The sequence below is a fragment of the Trypanosoma grayi genome, assembly GCF_000691245.1.
Source record: "Trypanosoma grayi strain ANR4 Tgr_461_V1, whole genome shotgun sequence".
NCBI classification, from domain to species: Eukaryota; Euglenozoa; class Kinetoplastea; order Trypanosomatida; family Trypanosomatidae; genus Trypanosoma; species Trypanosoma grayi.
The window spans coordinates 1-13,593 of record NW_008826080.1 but is presented as its reverse complement, the minus strand read 5'-3'; the positions used below and the strand labels follow the sequence as shown (position 1 = coordinate 13,593).

The 13,593-nt window shown below is 55.7% G+C and overlaps 5 protein-coding genes across 5 annotated transcripts; all 5 read right to left on the bottom strand.

Annotated features, from left to right (window-relative positions):
* Positions 1–759: 759 nt before the first annotated feature.
* On the bottom strand, positions 760–1,803 carry DQ04_04611040 (serine-threonine dehydratase; the record flags this gene model as incomplete). The annotated part of the gene is made up of 1 exon (XM_009313693.1): positions 760–1,803. The coding sequence occupies one exon, from the start codon at positions 1,801–1,803 to the stop codon at positions 760–762; it is 1,044 nt and encodes a 347-aa protein (XP_009311968.1).
* A 538-nt stretch (positions 1,804–2,341) lies between these two features.
* Positions 2,342–4,387, bottom strand: DQ04_04611030 (putative protein AF-9; the record flags this gene model as incomplete). The annotated part of the gene is made up of 1 exon (XM_009313692.1): positions 2,342–4,387. The coding sequence occupies one exon, from the start codon at positions 4,385–4,387 to the stop codon at positions 2,342–2,344; it is 2,046 nt and encodes a 681-aa protein (XP_009311967.1).
* Positions 4,388–5,615: 1,228 nt separating this feature from the next.
* Positions 5,616–7,835, bottom strand: DQ04_04611020 (hypothetical protein; the record flags this gene model as incomplete). The annotated part of the gene is made up of 1 exon (XM_009313691.1): positions 5,616–7,835. One exon carries the CDS (start codon positions 7,833–7,835, stop codon positions 5,616–5,618), a length of 2,220 nt encoding a protein of 739 aa, XP_009311966.1.
* A 1,135-nt stretch (positions 7,836–8,970) lies between these two features.
* DQ04_04611010 (hypothetical protein) lies at positions 8,971–11,412 on the bottom strand (the record flags this gene model as incomplete). Its single annotated transcript, XM_009313690.1, has 1 exon — positions 8,971–11,412. The coding sequence occupies one exon, from the start codon at positions 11,410–11,412 to the stop codon at positions 8,971–8,973; it is 2,442 nt and encodes an 813-aa protein (XP_009311965.1).
* A 715-nt stretch (positions 11,413–12,127) lies between these two features.
* Positions 12,128–13,351, bottom strand: DQ04_04611000 (hypothetical protein; the record flags this gene model as incomplete). The annotated part of the gene is made up of 1 exon (XM_009313689.1): positions 12,128–13,351. The coding sequence occupies one exon, from the start codon at positions 13,349–13,351 to the stop codon at positions 12,128–12,130; it is 1,224 nt and encodes a 407-aa protein (XP_009311964.1).
* Positions 13,352–13,593: the final 242 nt, after the last annotated feature.

Sequence of the window (13,593 nt, the reverse complement as noted above, 5' to 3'; positions counted from 1 at the left end):
ACAGATATATATATATATATATATATACGGAAGAGCGCATCAAGGAGAACAAGGAAAGAAACGAAGGGTCGGATCGTACGCCGTGAAAAGGAACACCCCCACCCACCGCGTGGAGCGCCATTAAATGTGCCTTCGCACATGCAAATCCACAGCGACAGTAGCAGCAGGATCCATCGCACACTCGTGCAGACGAACACAACGCAAGAGACCCTCACACTCACACAGATGGAAATCACATCGATGATGTGACCAGGAATAAAGGGGAGGGGGAAAAAAAAGGTTACTTGAAGTCGTTTCCGTGGGCATGCGTCTGGGTGTCGTCGCGGGGCACGTCGCCATAGCCGACTGGAATTGCCAAACCGGCACGTATACACTCCCCATAGCCCGTTTCGTTTTGTTTTTTGTTGTTGTTGTTGTTTAATTCCTCCCCCCACCCCACCCCTTCCTTTCGTTTGTTGTGCATAGTGTACATATGATTTCTCTCTCTCTCCCTCCCTCCCTCCCTCCCTCTTTCTCTCTTTTGCCGGCGTCCGTGGAATAACCGTCCGACCCGCCCTGCGTTGCCGCAGCAATCAAATGAAGCAACACAGCCAAGAACAAAGTACAATAAGAACCAGACAATAGACAACAAGTCGACCCCCCCACACACACAGACACATACAAAAGGCAAAAAAAAAAAAAAACAATCTGAAATATGTTTGGTTCCCCGCACCCCCAACCACGAGGCACAGAGAGACACAGACACACATACACACATACCTACAGCCGCGCCAGCTGCGGGACCTCATCCAACTCGACATTGCCACCAGTCAATATGATGCCGATACGCCTGTACCGCTTCAGAGCTTCCGGGCGCGTGATGAGCGCGGCCACTGCCGTTGCCGCGTTGGCGTCAATCACCAATTTGCACCGTTCGTAGATAAAGCGGAAGGCCTGCCGGGTCTGCGCCTCCGTCACCTTCAAGACGCCATCCACGTGGCGGTTGACGCACTGCGCAACATGCGGGCTCAGCGGAGTAGACAACTCAGACGCCAGATTCCTAACGTACGGGGCCCTCGCGCCAGGCACCTTGACATTACTGCTGCTGCTGTTGTTGTTGTTGTTGTCCCCAGGGGCAACGACGGTGCCGTACTCAAACTCATACATCTGGTCCGGCTTGTCACATTCGGCGGCGAAGACGGCAATGTTTGGCTTCATGCCCTTCACTGCGATGGCCACACCTGCCAGCAGCGTCCCGCCCACCGCTGGCACCAGCACCGCATCCAAGCGGCCGTCCGTCTGAAGCATCAACTCCACACCGGCGGTGCCGTTGCCGGCAATGAGCCAATCGTCCTGCGGGTGGACGTACACGCAGCTGTTCACGCCATTCTTTCCGCTGTTGTTGTTGGCTTCCACCAATTCCTGTGCGATCCGCATCCGCTCATCCTGTGAAGGGCAGCATGGGTAAACCTTTCCGCCGTAGTGCTTGATGGATTTCACCACAATGTCAGGCGTGTTGGCGGGAATGACAATGTGCCCCGTGGAGGCGAACTCATTCGCGGCGAGGGCGACAGCGAGTCCGTGGTTGCTGACGCTCTGTGTGACGAAGTGGTTGATGCCGATATCCACCTGCTTGCTCCGTATGATGTGGTTCATGACACCGCGGAAGTTATAACAACCAGTGCGCTGCAGGTTCTCGCACTTTAAAACGACCTCCTCGTGTTCAGAGCGTTGGCGCAGGGCGTTGCTTGTGATAATCGGGGTCTCATGCACATAGGTGCTCGCCGCCTTGTAGGCGGTCATTACATCTCGAAACGTCGGCATATTTACTCGTCCTCACCTAGTTTTCTTTTGTATTCTTTCTCGTGTTTCTCACGTCGCCGCTATTACTTCTTGCTGTTTTCGATTTCAATCACCCTGTAGGTGTGGCTATTCGTATTGTGGAACCTTGGGGTCTTTTTTTTTCTGTTTCGTTCTTGTTGCTATTGCTGCTGTTGCCTTAGGACTTTTGAAAAGGGAGGATTCTCGTCGGATTCACCTCCAAAAGTGTTGCTACCCTTCACTTCTTTTGATCGGTCGAGATAATTATATATATATATATATATATCTTTTTCCCCCACTGCGGTAGAGAGGTCAGAAAGCGACATACGGAGAGGGGAATCGGCACGTTGCTACTGCCTAGAAGACGATGGAGCCAAGCGGGTGCTCATGCAAGCATGTGCACACTGTGTCAACACAAACCCACATTGGCACAACACATACAACATTCCCTCCCCCTTGTGTGTGTGTGTGTGTGTGTGTGTGCGGCAACAGGCATCTGCGCACTCTCTCAGTCTCACTTTCTCTCTCCCACACCCTCCTTCTACGTGTACTGCTGAAAAATATGTGCTGACTGCCGCTGCGACACCTCGCGCCGCATCCGCTCAATGGCCTCCACCAGCCCTTTCTTCGCTGTCTTGAGCGCCGCGAGGTCAATCTCCGCACCCGTCAGCTTCCTCCGCCCGCGTCCCGGCTTCACCACAAGGGATGGGTCGACTCCGTACAGTTGCTGTTGTTGCTGTTGCTGCTGGTCCACCGATGGCGCAGCCGCGGCCCCGTGGCGTGAGAGGTGAGGAAACAGTGGTACAGAGATGCTTTCCAAGTACGACTCCGCCAGTACCGCGTCATCAGGCTCCTCCGCCATGACGTACTTCCAGCACGAGACGCCGTTTTCGCTGAACGCCGCAGCAGCACGCAGCGGTGGAGTGCTGCCGGACATGGCGTGCTGCGGCTGTGCTGCCAGTGCGCGAGCCGCCTTCACTGTGGTGATGCGGGGCCGCAGCATGTCCGGCAGCGCCTGCGCGACCTGGCGAATTTCAGGAGGCGGGTCCGGCACGACAATCTCGTCATACTGCTCCGTTACCACCGGCACCTGCACCAGCGTATAGCCAATATGCTCTTCAGGCTCGTATGGTCGCCCCAGTGGGGGGATACAGTGCCCACGGCGGGGACGGTGCGAGAAGCGCAACAGGTGTGAAAGTATCACCACACCTGGGCACATCTCCAGTGTTGCAATGGATGACTGCGGAGGGGTCTGACTGGCAATAATGTTATTAATGTAATGATTCCTGTTGCTCTTATCATCATCCTCGACATCTTCTTCCTTTTTCATCTCCTTCTTCACGGGCGCCCGCCTGCTGCTAATGGACGATGCCGGAGCCGCCAAATTATTGCTATTACTGCCATTGCTATTAGTTTTGTTGTTGCTGTAGTAACGATGGCGGCTAAGCAAGTCGACAACAGGCGAAAGAACAGGCCCCCGCGTGAGTCCGGCCATCTGCAATCCTGTTTGTGAAACCCAGAGAGCTGATGCCATCTTCATATCCATTTTTTCCGCCACTGCGGTTGACATTGCTCCTGATCCTGCTGTTGCAAACGATGATGATGACAGCTCGACCTGAATGGGGCGCGGGTAGTGCCGTAACTGCACCTTCATCTTGACAACAAACTCGCCCCAGCCCACCTCTGTCAGTTCAAACGGCGCCGTCGTCACGAGGCGCTCGCTCGGCGTGAAGGAAGGATCGAGAATGAAGCGCACCGACTCGATACATTGCGCAAGGTACTGGTTCTCGTTAAATAGGCCGCGAATGTAGACAGTCCACTCGTGGCTCTTGTCGCGACTCTCCATATTGACGAGGCGCACAACGCCGCCCACCACAACGGGCAACACCGCCTCAATGCGGCGTCCGTCGTCGTCGCTGTTATCACCATTGGCCTTCTCAGCCACTTCCCTTCGCTGTAGGCCCAGCGCACTACTGCCGCTGCTACCAGTGCTGTTGCTGTTGCTTCCGCGTGAGTCACACGACGCGGCATCATCATGGTCATCGTCTTCATCCTCATCTTTGATGTTGCTGGTGTCGCGACGCCAGTAGGAGCGTTGCTGCTGGCTTCCTTCATCCCCGCTCCTACCATCAACATCATCATTATAATCATCATTATAGTTATCATCATTACCATTGTCGCTGTCGTCTTCCTCTGTCTTTACAGCACCACGTGATCGCGCCCTTTTGGACGCATTCACACGCCCTGTCGAAGTCTTGCCGCCGCCACTACTCATACTGTTGCTGCGGTGATAGCGTACTAACCAGTTGACCTGCAACACTGCCGGTACCACATCTGTTGACGTCCCTAGTGACAACCGTTGTCCGCCAAATGAGCAAATACAGCCGTCAACCCAGTGTGCTTGGTGCTTCGCCGAGGATGCGGCCGCAGTGGCAGATGGAGACAAAGTGGGAGGGGACGGCACAGCTACGGTGAGAAGCTCACGCAGTGTGCGTACGACACGGCAGTTGATAGAGGCCTGAAACACTTCGCCCTCGAACTGAATTGTGAAGATGCGCGTGGGCGACGCCAAGCCATCATGCAGCATCTTCTCCCTTCCCTCCCCCCCGCACTGCTGATGGGTGCTGCTGTTACTAATCTCTCCTTCTGCGCACCTTTCTTTCCTTTTTTTTTTNCTTCTCCCTTCCCTCCCCCCCGCACTGCTGATGGGTGCTGCTGTTACTAATCTCTCCTTCTGCGCACCTTTCTTTCCTTTTTTTTTTTGTTTTTTAAAGCATGCTACGAAGGTAGCCGGGAGAGAGTTTGTGTGTGTGTGTGTGTGAGAGAGAGACAAGGGGGGGTAGTTGGAGAGTGGGATGTGAGTAGTGAAGCAAGCCCGCACAGCCGCAGTCGCGGCGCTGCACGCACACACACACACACATTCATGCACATACTTTTCTCCCTCTTGGGCGCTCCTTCCTACATGTGCGTTGCGTCACTTGTCACGCCGGGCACTGCAGTGATCCCGTCGCATCGCACGAAACGGAACAACATCAAAAAGACCAAATACAACAAAAAAAACTCGAACGAATAATGTAGAATGGCACGCGCACGCAAAGAAGCAGGCAACGAAAAAAAGGGGTAAAGAAAAGGAGCAGTGATGTAAATAATTACATGTGGTAGTTATTTTTTTTTCTGTCCGTGTGTGTGTGTATTGGGGGAGGGAGGGACGGAAGTTGGGGTGATCGTTGTTGGAGCTTCCCTCGCAGCACAAATTAAGCCCCCCAACAGATATGCGTCGTCGCCAGCATCTCTTGCCAGCACTTCATTCGGTCCCTAGCAGCCCCTGGCACATGTAGACACATCAAATATATATGCAAATGTTTATGGCCCCTCTTCCCTTTCCATCCATACCTTAGCCCCTCCCCCTCTCTATGTTTGTAGTCAAGTGAGCTCCCTTTGCTCCGCGTGCCATGGCCGCTTTGCCGTCTGTTGCCTCTGCCCCCACACGCTCTCACCTCCCTTCCCATCTCTATGGAGTCGTCTTCGTGCTCTATTATCCCTCACGCCCGAAAGCAAACACATACACGAAACAAAAATATTCGCGTCTCTCCTTCTTTCATCCCTTCCCCCTTCTACCCACCAGTACCCCTTTGGAGGGTGTTGCTCTGCCCCCCTATCTTCCCTCCCCCCTCCGCAGCCTTTTTGCACACACAAGTGCTCACACACCATTTCTTCTTTTTAATCTTTTCATCCCTCTCTCATATCCCGTTCACTGGTTCTTTCGTTGTTCGTGCTGATGTTGTTCGTGCGTACCCTCTGGATAAGTGTCCACACTACGCCTCGTCCAGCATCATTGCAATCTCCACGAATCCCGCCTCGCGCGCGCAGTCGGTTGCAGTGAAGCCGCGCACGTTGCGCAGCCCCACTAATGTTCCCGTCGCTGGGTGTCCGAAGCGAAGCCACTGCACCACCTCCACCTGCCCACCCTGCGCCGCGCTGTGCAGGACAGTGTTGCCGTTGTGCGAACGCAGCGCACGCAGCTCGAGCATCGGCACTGCCGGCGACGGCTGCAGCAGTATCTTGAGAATCTCCGTGTGGCCGTGCCATGCCGCGAGGTGCAGAATCGTACGGCCGGAGTAGTCCCGCACATTCTCGAAGCCTCGCGACAGCAGCGGGTCATCACCACGCAGCTTCTGAAACACCGCCGAGTTGCCCTCCACCGCGGCAGCAAGGAGATCATCGGGGCGCTGATATAGCGCAGCGCTCGGCGTAGCGCCGTGGTGAATGCCTGACGTCGAACCTGAGGCTGCTCCAGCGGAGGAAGTGCGGCCACGCGAGGAACTTCGGACACCGTTGCCCGACGATGACGAGCGCCGGCCGTCCCGAGAGGGGCTCGCCGCTGCGTGGCGCGGGGCACGATCGGCCAGCGGCACGGTTCTCAAAGCCGCCTTCGCTGCAGAACTGGGACGCTCCTTTGTGCCCGTCATGATCGTCACCTTTTTCTTAGGTTTCTCATCATCTTTTACTGCTGTTGAGGCATCAACAGTAGGTGCTGCAGTAGAGGGGCCAGAAACACCAGTAGAGGGCTGTTGTGTTTGTTGCTGATGCTGCGGAAATGGCAGTTGTGCAGCGCCTGTGGGCAGACACATGCCCGATGTCACGGGTGGCGGAACAGAACTCAAGACGCCCATTTGTTGGCGCTGCTGCTGCTGCTGCTTCTGACGTTGCTGGCCTTCTTGAAGCGGCCCACCGAGGCTACTATCATGTGTTGAGCTCGGCGTCACACTGGTGCCGGTCGTAAGAGTGCTCTGCGTCGACGGCGGGGTCACCGCTGCTGCTGGTCGGTATGCTGGCTGGCCCAGAGGCGGAACCTGCGGCTGACCGCCTCCCTGAACTGCAGTGCTGCCAACGTTCATCACCTGCTGAGCACTCTCGCTTTTGTCTAATGATGAGGCACCATGAGTGAACGGCCTCATGGATAGGAGCGGTTGACCACTTGGAACAATGGGCGCGTTTGCAGCGCTGGGATACTGGTCGTTGGACATATTTATCGTTTTTGGCACATCTATGCCACGCGCGACAGCAAACGATGGGCTAGCAGGCAGCTGCTGCAGTGGCGGTCCATTTGGTGGGGGCGGTGAGGCAAACACTTTAGGTGTCACAGCCGTCACAAGATCGTTCGCGTTCTGTAGGGCTGGCGGAGTCGCCGCTGTTCCAAGCGGTGCACCTGTTGTTTGGAAGGTGTACTGCCTTGGAAACGGTGCAGCGGGAATCTCAGGTGGGCACAGCAGCTGTTGGGACAAGTTCTGTAGCTGAGGTACTACCGGAGCCTGCGGGTGAGACTCGGGCTGTAGCTGTTGCTGGAACAATTGTGGTTGCGTCTGCTGAAGTTGATGTGGCTGTGGAACACCGAAGTCCGCATTCGGGACCGCTGGCTCCGTCGGCAGTTGGAGTTGCAGCTTTGGTTGTGGTTGTAGTTGTGGCGGCGGCGGCGGCGGCGGCGGTGGCGGTTCCGTTGTCGTTGCTGCCGTTGTTGCTGCTGTAACTGCAGCGTAGGCCGAAGTGAAGTTCATTGGGCCGTTGTCCTCACGCAGAAAGTCGGGGAGGTCATTGTTGGCTGGGGGCTGTTGGGTCTGCGGGGCCTGTAGTACGACCTCATACGATATGTCGATGGTGCCGCAGCCGTCACGTGCCTTCTGCGAGAGCGACACATTCCCGCCGTGACTCAGCTGCACTGAGCGACGCGTANAGGGCGACGCCGAGAATAGCGTCAGCGTCGCACTGCCGAGCAGCTCCTCCGCCCCGGTGCCCGCTGCTTTGTTGTACACCTTCACCGTCAGTATCGTCGGCAGCGGGCAGGCGGAAAAGGTAAAGGTGGTGTCGAACACTGGGTTCGTGCTGCCGTTGACGACGGGTGTGACGTGCGACTGGTGGCCAATCGTGGCGGTGACGAATGGGTTGGATGTGCCGTCGGAGTTGAGGGCCACGAGCGATTCAGCGCGGTGCACAATGAGCGTGATGCATCCCTGTTGAATTCCGCCGTCAAAAGACATAACACCGCGTCTGTCCGAATGTATGTGTGTATGTGGGTGTTTGTATGTGTGTGTGTGTGTATATATGTGTATGCGTGGGTGCGTGTCACCGTGTGCCAATGTGTGTATGAATCAATGTCTCTCACTCTCCCCCGGTCTGTTTGTGCCGGTGTTTTGCGGTGTTGCCGTTACACGTGTAGCACCGATAACAAATGTGCTTCTGTGAATATATATATATATACGCTTCTTCAACGGCAGCGGAAGCAATAATAGTGGCGATCGCAACAATGCCACGATACATGGGAGGAAGAAAGAAAGAAAGAACGAACGAACGAAAGAAGAGACGGGGCAATAGAAGACGAAGTGTTGGACAGATATTCCCACCCACCCACCCCAAGCAAAGGCAGGCATTGCGGGCCATGTCACGCAATACCCCCAAACGTGGCAATAGACTGCATACAACAGAGATGTGCCGACGCACGCACACATAACACATCCGCACAAAGATATGTATCTGCAGCAAGGAAGAAAAGCACTCACGCTCAGAGAAGCGCACTCATACGCACACACATACACACTCCCAAAACTGGCGCAAACACAACAAGGCAAAGCCAAGCCAAAGGAAAGGAAAGAGAAAAAAAAATGCATGTATTTCGTGTGAATGTGCATCCACGCAAATGTGCAAATGAACTTTTTTTTTTTAACTCAGTTGAGAGAATCCGCAATAATACTTTTTTTTTTGTTTGGGGTGGGTACTGTTACTTATGATTTCGTTGTTGGATTTGTCCAGCACCCCTCCCACGGCTGCATTAAGGAAACAAACAACGCGGGGCGATAACTCCACGTGGGGTCTTGTCAACCCCGGAGAGGAGGCCCTCCATTGCCATCGGCAATTCCAGCAGACTTTCCATCTTCACCCCCCGCATCACCATCAGCACAAGGCGCAGCAGACAGCAGAACCATCGGGATTCATACAGGGCGAAGCCTGAGCAGTGTCGCCCTCGTCCTCTTTGTTGCTCCAATGGCTTTGCACAGCCTTTGTCTTGCCACCACGACCGACACCACCCGGTGAGGTGTAGTGCCGCTGTAGCGCTTCGTTGATGAGTCACTCAACCTCATTGAGGTCATGTATCGCACCCACGCCATAGCTCATGCGTCACAGCTCTCTGGCATGGTAATAACACGGCGGGCGGTGCTCGGGCGCATACGCGATGGCGGCGGCATACGCATCGTCCGCCAGCTCGTACGCGTCCTTCGGCAGCTTCATGTAGAGAATGCAAAGGTGCCGAAACACATCGCCCAGCGCAGCGCGACGCCGCAGCATGAGTTCTGGCGATACACCCCGCTTCACCAGGCACTCCTCATCCACGTTGAATGACAACAGCAGCACGGCAAAGTTCATCTTCTGAATCGCCTTCACCACACCACGATATAGTGGACGGCGGCTGAGGTGTCCGAACGACACGAAAGAAAATGTCCACATCTCTGCAGTGACGCACGCTGGTGTGCCACTGCTGCTGCTTCTCCTATCTTCATTCTTGGCGTCCTTATCGTCGTCATCATCAGCATTAACATCAGCTTCATCAGCATCAGCATCAGCATCGACGTCACAGTTGGAGGTGGAAGCGGTGTGGCCCTCATTATCGCGCCGCCGCCTCGTCGTGACAAGGGCACGCGCCTCACGCCGCAATCGCTGCACCACCTGCAGCGACACCACGGGATCAGCAAAGAAAAAAGCGCCTGTATCGTACACATTTGCGAATGAGTCCAGAACGACACGGTAGCTGTCATCGTGCAGCAGAAAACTGTTATACGACACCTCATCGATGGTCGTAGGCGCGTACTGCTGGGTGTAACTGTTTTGAGAAAGGTCCATGTCTAATGGAGATGGTGCGGTTCCAGCCACGCCATCCAGGTCCTCGCAATCCTGGGGTTTCTCCACCCGCCCCTCCTGCCACTTCTGCCTTTCTTCTTCCTTCTCCTCCTCCTCCTCCTCCTTTTCCTCGTCACGTTCCTTTTTCATGCAGCAGAGTCGGGTCTTATCCATCAGGCTCAGCTGAGCCTTCATCAGCTCTTGCAACGACCTGGCAAAGAGGAAGTGAAACGCACCATCGTCCTCACTCCTGGCGTCCACCTTTACAACGGCCTCTTCGCCACACTGCATCGTCTGTAGCACCACATCCAGCCATGACGGCAGCGCCCTGCTACCAAGGAGGCCATCATGTGAGGGCTGCTCAGGTGGCGGCACGCTCTCCCCCAGCAGGCCCTCACGCACAACACTGCAGGAGACTGTCGCACCATCGCGTGGCACGCTAAAGAAGCGGAACCGCAGAAACGTCAAGGCTTCTTCATCTGTCAGGTCACCACCGTTACAGCCACTATCATCACCATCATCATCACATATTATCCCATTTTCGGAAGGGTCTTCGTTGCTATTGCTGTGGTCGAAGCGCCGGATAGGCCTCTCTTCCTCTCCTCTGCTATAGGGGGGAGACGGAGCGACGCTGTAGAACTGCGTCAACACCGCGCTTGGGCGGCCGCCACTCAGCATCTGCTGCGGCGGCGGGAGGCCTACTGAGTGACAGTTCCCCGCCGCCGAGACCACCGCGACAAGAAAGGCACAGCGGGCCCGTGCCGACAGCGCCGCCTCGGGCTGCGTCGACTCCAGTGCGTGGCTAAATAAAAACTCATGGTGGAAGAAGCGAAAGAGCGACATTCCCCAGCTGCGCACTCGCGTCATCGCCACCTCTTCCACCGCCGCGGGCGGGAGACGCACAATGTACTTCTGCAAGACGGGCGGTACGTACGGCTCAGGGAGGAGACAGCGGTGCAGCTTGATGTGGATGTGCATGTACCGCGGTGCACCACACATGTCGCGTGCGAAACTGTTTACGTCATCATCGCATGGGTTGGGATTGAGGACGAAGAACGCAAACTCATCACCAGGGCGCATGGCATGCAAAGCCACCTCCACACCCTGCAAGAGTGGGAAGCCACTAGATAAAAGCACATCTTGACTACCTCTGAGGTACGCGGAGGTCCCTCGCTTCTGCTCCAGTTCACCCAAAACCACACAACGTGTGGCTACAAAGGGAGCGGACAGGCGGTTCTCGCGGAGGCTGCAAGACAGGTGCTTAGCTGCCGCCCGCCACGCAGCTGCTGCAGTCGGTGATGACGGGGCAAGATCCTCACATACTAACTCCTCATTTGTAAACTCGTTTCGCATATCCGACGCGATAATGTCACGGTTGAGGTGTTCAACGGCAGGCACCGCAACGCACATAGTGTAGTCGAACAACACCCACAAGGGCGGGGTTTGAGAGTTGCGGCAGCCCCACCACGCTGTCTCTTTTCCGTCTCTTTGTGAGAGTGAAGCAAAGGGAAGCGGGAAGGGATACAGTGTCCTCATCAGGTGTGTGGCGCTACCGTTGATCATGAAGACTGTAGGACGTATGTAAATGCCATTGTACGGGGAATGTGACGATGCGCAGCCTTCACTGCTCCCGTAGCCGTGAGTACTTGTTCCATTGGTGCACGCCTCCCCATCACCGAGGGCGGTCTCGCCGGTGCTGGCGGTGTTGCGCTCACCCCATATCATACCCCTCCCTGCGGTCGAGGGCGAAAAACATGGCATGGCAGGGGGGTTGGGCGCCACCCCATGTCGTTCCTCCTCTCCTTCTGCTGAGTCGAGTGAAGAATGTGCAGTGAAATGGTGTATTCGCTTCGTTGTGCTTCACTTTCTATATTGTCTTTTTTTCTTTATTCCTTTCAATTTACACTTTGTCTTATTGGTGTTGTAACTCGGATAACCAAGTGGGGTAACGGTTGAGACAGCAGCAGCAGCAGCAGGGGCAAAGGGGTCTTCTTACCCCTTTGATGACGTATGTCACCTACCGTTGTGTTGTCTCTGATTCTTTTTAGTCAATTTCGCCCTATGTATATGCAGAAAGGCGTAACAAGAACAACAGTAGCAGCAACAACAAAAACAGTAGCATCAATGTGAAGGTGAATAAATAGCCGCCATCACAACGGCTTCTCCCAAATGAAGCAGATACTACGCTTGTAAACTGCACGTCCCTTTCAATATATCTCCTTCCTTCCGTCCTTCCTTCCTCTCGCGTGGGTTCACAAATTCTGTAACAAAAGACGTTTTTTTTTTCTTGTATTTAGTTGGCTTCGTTATGCCCCGCCACGCCGCACAGGTGAGCGCATACATAAATACGACCACAGAGACACCCCGAGACACCGTTTGCTGTGGACCTTGACGTCACCCACCCTTAAAGCACCGATGTTTTGACGCATGCATCGAAGCATTAAGACGTTTGGCGATGTGAGCGAGAGGATGAATTGCCGCCACCTCCTCGTTGGCCCCGTTGTTGCTGGCGTTGCTGCCGCTCATGGTAGCGGGGTCGTTGCGAATAGTGCTGGTGTGACTTCTGGTGGCGGGAGGGGGAGTTGCCAAACGTCTCCCGCCTCCCTGTCTGCGTGGGTGGGGCGCGAGAAGATGAAGAGCGGCTGCTGCTGCGGTTGTCGTTCCTGTCACGCTTCGTCTCATTTGTAAAGAAAGTGACAACGGTGTCCTCGTCCGGCACCTTTGGCCCACGTGATTGGTTGGATGTCTCGGTTTTCTCCTTCACTGCCGCTTGCGCCGTTGCTGCTGCTGCTGCTGCTGTGGATGATGATGATGATGATGTCGCTACCGAGGATGCGGCAGTGTCATTCTCTCCCGCGTTGGTGGTATTGTCGCTGTTGTTGGCCGCCGCAGAGAGGATGTCGACAGCGCTCGTGAAGAGTACATGTCGGCTGCCGAGCTTCATGCCCACCGCCAGCTCCAACTCCGTTAGCACCGGGTCGAAGTCCTCGCGGAGGGTCAAGATGTCGCCACTCTGCATTACTTGAAGCGCGGACGAAGCTGCTGCTGCTGTTGTTGTTGTTGGTGTTGCCGTCGACGAAGCGGACCGCACCGATGCTTTCGTGGTGTCTCCTGTGACACGTTGAGTGGTGTTACGGCGGCGTATCGTCGACATGCGCTCCTCACTTTTCTCCAGCGCCGCAAGTGCGGCAGGAAAGTGGTTGAACACCGCTGTCATTGCCACGTCGCGAATTGCCGGCTTCGGCATCAGGAGGTGCTGTGCCACCACGCCACCGCCCACGCCGCCACTACTACTGCTGCTGCTGCTGCTGTTCATAACGGCAGCCTCAATTTGTCGTCTACCCGAGGATGGCACCACCTCATCTGGTGAAAAGTACACATTAGCGAGCGTCTGCGTGATCTCTGCTGTTGGTATCTGCAGTGCGTGCAGGATGTGCTTGAAGGCCTGTCGCCGACGGTACGCCGGTGGTATGTTGAGGAGGTGCCGCATCGCAATGCCCGGCTCCCCGCGGAAGCTCCACATCGCCGCAATAGCATTCAGCGCGTTTGTCACGCCAACAATGTGGTAGGGCATGAACAGCCGGTGTGACTGAAAGAAATCGACGAGCTTCAGCAGGTACGCATCCTGCCAGTCTCGATCCAGCTGCTCTGACATCATGCTCATGCGGTATGCGGCCACGTAGTCGCGGCCGAAGCTAACTTCCGCGTGAAAGACGCCGCAGGTGGCGAGCGTGTGTCCGTGCTGGTAGCAGTGACGGCAAAGGTCGTCGTGCAGCGCGTGGGCGAGGCCTGTGAGGAAGCGGTTAGAGTACGTCTGACGCGCCGGTGGGTCGTCGATGCGCGGTGCGAGGCCTTCAGCCGCGTAGAGCGCCAGCAGCTGCGCGCTCCGCTCTGCCAGGACGGTCG